Genomic DNA, 5,051 nt, shown 5'->3' with positions numbered 1-5,051 from the left:
TATCTCTCAGTATATTACTAATATAGTATAATTTATAAAATGAAATTTTTTAAATATCATAAATTTATATATATAATTATTTTACATTGTTTTATATTTCGAACAATAACGATTCGAATACGAACGAACACACCATTGTTTGTGTTTGGTTCATTTAACTAACCGAACGAAAAAAAATTTGTTCATGTTCATGTCGTCTACTTATCGAACGAATCATATACAAACTCATTGACGAACCAAACACGAACAACGAGCACTTTTGACAGCCCTACCCTTTCGTTGGTGATGAAAAGAAGTGTCTTGTTTATTGCTGTCTCCATACCCTCTTTGCCTTCCTCTAAAGGCAGCATTGGATGGATGCAAGTATTAATGTTTCTTTATATTATTGATTTATAGATATAATAAAAGAACATTATTGTAATTCATATTAGGGGCATTTACACACATACCACACAATTCAAATATATTTACATGTCTAACACTTAAATTTGTATATTTACACCCATACTACTTGAATTTTTAAAATCACATTAAAAAAATACCATTATCACATTCTTTTGAGAACTGAAACATACATTTTGTTGCATAAATTTATAACACTAAAATGTTAGAAATGTAAATATGAAAGTTTAGGTGTTATGCATGTAAATGACTAAGAATTGTGTGATTTTATGTAAATTTCTCTTCATTTTATTGCGTGAATTTGTTTGGTTTACACTGTAACACGAAAAAAAATTGCGTACATAAGAAGTACGTAGAGCTGCGTACGTCTGTAACCTGCAAACAGGTTACATGGAGAATTTCGGGAGGTTATAACCGCGTTATACCCTTTGTAACTACCATGTAACCTACATGTATATCAAAACAGAATCGCGGAACTTACTAGAAGGTACAGGTAGGTTACATGGAGATTACAGGGGGTATAACGTGGTTATAATCTCCTAAAATCCTCTCTATAATATGTTTGCAGGTTATAAACGTACGCAGTTTTGCGTACGTCTTATGTACGCAAATTTTTTCCCACATTTCTTATGCATTTATATATCTCATGCTGAAACTTTCATATGTACATAAAAACACTTCGATGTCTGAAACTTATGTATGAAAAATGTGTATTTCACTTCTAAAAAAGTGATAATAATGCTGTTTTTTTTTTATTTACATAATTCATTGATTAAATAATGCTTGTTGGAATCATCTACATAGATAAGAACAAATCATAGCGGAAATTTTTCAGCCAAATCACTCTAAATAGTACTATAACAAATCGCAACCATGGTATCGTAATCGAGTTCGTCATCATTTCCCCAATCATCTCTGCTCCAAGCTAATGGTGATAATTTCATAATTTTAATTTTTGTATTTGTTGCTACTATATGTTAAACTTGAATACTTAATGTTGAATGCCCATGGGATCTAAATTAAAAGTTTTTACTCGTTATCGGGAGAGATAATTAATCTTAGGGGCTTGTCCCTATCAAAAAACTCAAACTTTAAATCTTAAAATCCTTGAAAAATGAGAGTGAATTCTCTGGGTAGTGTCAAATGACTCATATCTATTATCTGTCTGTCTTTTGAAAACTTGACCTAAAACCTCACAGTTAGACCTGGGTATTGGGCAGATCGGGCTTGACGAGCAGACTCAGGCCGAGCCTAAGTATAGCTTTTATTTAGAATTTTTTTGTCAGACCCGCCCATTAAATGGGTTGAGCTAGCCTGTAGACCCGCGAGCCTTAACAAAAAAAAAATTGAATGGAGCTAGCCTGTAGACCCGCGAGCCTTAACAAAAAAAATTGAATGGGGAAAAAAAAAATATTTGACATGAAAATATAAGCTAAAAATTTTATATTTTAAATATTAGGTTTTAAATATGTAGATACGTAAGAATTGAATGTTAGATATATATATATATATATACATGCCTTGTATGATAGTCTTTAAGATGACCATAAATCCTTACAGAAATTTCAGTTCTACATGAAAATTGATATAAAATTCTTTTTTTTTTGGGCCGGGTTCACATGGGCGGGTCGGGTTTGGCTACTTCGAGCTTTGATTTAAGTCAAGCTCATGTCTGACCGAGCCCGCTAAAAATGACAAACAGATCCTTAAAATTCTGAATGGACCATGAGCGAAAAAGTTCCTGATTGAGTGTGCTTCATGTGTAATGGCATTAAAAAAAGGCTCCCGACTACTCCCCCTACATCAAAATGACATGGATGCATATAAACAAAATGGGCATAAAAAAATGCAAGCGTTACATACATACCACCACTGAATGCCTATGTATTTACATATATAACAACTAAACTTCAATTTTTGCTTAGATGACCCTTACATATGCATGAAAAAAGTGTACTTCACATTTTAAAAGTTAAATGGTGGCACTTATTATGTGATATGAGAGATTTGAGGGGTCTAAATGTAAAATATAGACATTCAGGCATTAGATATGTAAATGCCCCAAATATATATATATATAGAACAACTGATGACAAGGCATTGAAGTACAAAAAATTTTTGAAGATGAACAGTACTGAGTGTGGACCTTTATATCATCCCTGCAACATCAAGGAGCTTGAAGAAGAAAATGACAATTTATGAAATGGAGAGTTCAAAGCTTCTACAATATTTTCTTCAGGTATTTTTTCATTATTAAAGGAAGTGCATACTCGGAAAATATTTTTAGCTGTGCATGAATCCCCATTGTGATTTTGAATGTTTTGCTTCTCTAATCTAAATATCTACCATGAATTATGGAGGATGTGACTCTGAATACTCACAATCAATATGAATTATATTGTATCAACCGTATAGTGTGAATCCAGTCCTAACAGAAGAGTTTGCAGAAACTGCTGTTGATAGTAGTTTTCTTCCTAATAGAAAGCATATTCATTTAATGATTTCATAGATAAAGTCTGTTTGGGGAAGCTTTTTGCCTGCGTAGCATTTCATACCGTCACCACAATTCTGTTTAGTGAGTTATTTCTTGCCGCTTTCTAGAAACTTTTGCAACCATACCTGTTAAAACATGGTGGCTAAAAGAAAGTTGTATGAATTTTTGAACAATATACATGGATAAAGAATGGTTTTCTTTCAGAATTTCATTTTTTTTCCCCTAAGTTCTTTGCTAGACTGCCCTTTCGCACTGCTCGTGTTAAAATCAAATAAAAGAAACAACAGTCTATGAAGCTTCAGATGGCTGGAAAAAAAGTGATGCATGAGCTATCAACAATTCAATCCTTTACAGTCATTCTTTAGAGGGAGGGACAATAAACTACCCAACAATAAGTAGTTTATAACAAAATTCTGGGATTAGAAAACTATGAGAACAAAAGATATTAATATTGCAGCTATAACAAATTAGATTATGGATACCACCATAAAATTTCAAATGCACATCTAAGAGTCCATAAAAGGTTGCATCTATGCCAACTAAAATTAGATTATGGACACGACCATACAAATACGAAGAAAACAGATGAAGGCGTAAGTTGTTGAATCAATCGAATTACAGTTTAAACCTTTCTCACAGTTACACTGCAGTGCAGAATAAGCTCAATAATGTGTTGAGAAAAGAATAAAAAATTTTAAAACCTGAAGAGAAACTTGGAATAAGTAGCTGAATCCACCTTACTTCATCTTCAAGCTTTTTTTAAATAACACTAAATCAAATTTCTAGGTCCAAATAGAAATTTGCCAGGGTTACTTTGATATAAATAACTCTAGAGAAAAACTGTAAGATGATGGATCAAAAATGTGCAGGTAATGTTTGATGTTTGTAACAAATTCACTGTCACCTCTTCGAAGCACACATGCCTTCATACCTCAGTAGAACTGAAAACATGCAAGTCCAATAACCTATTATAGTGGCCCTGCTCAATTTCTTCTTCTTCAACCTGATGAAGCAATAGTAGTTCGATGATGCAGTCTTCCCAATCAAGATCATCAATCACCCCATCCCTTTTCCTCTTCTTCCTGCTCTGCAGGTGTTCCGTAAGGCCATCATCTTCTTCACTGCAAGGTACCACTTTAACCATGGCAGGCACCCTCTTCTTAGTTTGACAAATCCGGTGTTTTGCAGCCTCCATCTTCCTTCTCCTCTTCCTTCTCATATTCATTCCTTTCATAAAAGATGGAGGCAGAGCTTCATGACCCTCACTCCTTCGCAGCACCTGCTCAAATGTTAACCCCTTTTCAGAATTCCATCTTCCTTTCCAGGACTCAACCCAGTCTTCAATCTCCAATCCTGTCCTCCTCCACTTGCTTCCATTTCCCTTTTCATTCCCACCGGCGTTGTCAATCTCCGGCAGCCTATCCAACACATTGCCATAAGCACGAGAAAGACGAATTCTCTCTGGTGAAAGCTTTAGAGTTTGTAGCTCATCCCAATTCAATCTCTGATCACCACCATCCCCTTGGCCCAACTTAAAATACCTAGATTCCTCAGGAACAATTCCAACATAGTCAGAATAAGCATTCAATATATCATCCACATTGAATTCCATATCAGGAGCACAATTTTTATCATCACCAACATGATAAATTTTTTCCTTACTCTTCAATTCCATAAAACGGATCAAAACTGGAGCATTATGCACAATATTCTTAACCGTCACATCATTGCCCCATGGAAGCAGCTTCTTTGCAACCTTAACAAGAACTTGCATGAGTTCCTTAAGCCGATGACGGCTGGTGGACACCCCAGCATGGACCTTTCCAGCAATCTCCTCCACTCTAACATCCAATCCGTTCACTTTTGAGACAAAAGTCAGCACCGCAGCAATAACAGGAAGCGGATGGCGACCCGTAGTAAGAAACCACCTGACCGCACAGTGGAGGATGAATCTCCCCTGGCCCAAGATCTCGTCAGATTTATCCTTGTCGAGTGTGGAAAATGGGGAAAACTCACGTACAGCACGCTCCAAAAGGCAGACAGCATCTAGTTCAGGGAGCTGTCCAAGATCAAGATGGCTTGCAACGCGGATGACCATGCGGCCAAGATCGTATGGATCACGACCTATAGCCTCGGCGGCTTCGGCGAGGGAAAG

The 5,051-nt window shown here is 35.7% G+C and overlaps 1 protein-coding gene across 1 annotated transcript in view; it reads right to left on the bottom strand.

Annotated features, from left to right (window-relative positions):
• Window positions 1–3,427: 3,427 nt before the first annotated feature.
• LOC110020553 (plant-specific TFIIB-related protein PTF2) overlaps window positions 3,428–5,051 on the bottom strand; it is a 2,652-nt gene continuing 1,028 nt past the window's right edge. The window contains exon 2 of the mRNA XM_020718693.1: window positions 3,428–5,051. This exon is cut by the window's right edge and continues 650 nt beyond it. Coding sequence (XP_020574352.1) covers window positions 3,822–5,051 — 1,230 coding nt within the window. The 3' untranslated portion in view covers window positions 3,428–3,821.

Source organism: Phalaenopsis equestris, unplaced genomic scaffold (genome assembly GCF_001263595.1).
Source record: "Phalaenopsis equestris unplaced genomic scaffold, ASM126359v1 Scaffold000099, whole genome shotgun sequence".
Classification (NCBI taxonomy): domain Eukaryota; kingdom Viridiplantae; phylum Streptophyta; class Magnoliopsida; order Asparagales; family Orchidaceae; genus Phalaenopsis; species Phalaenopsis equestris.
Note: the sequence above shows the minus strand (reverse complement) of the source record. Positions and strands in the feature narration are given on the sequence as shown.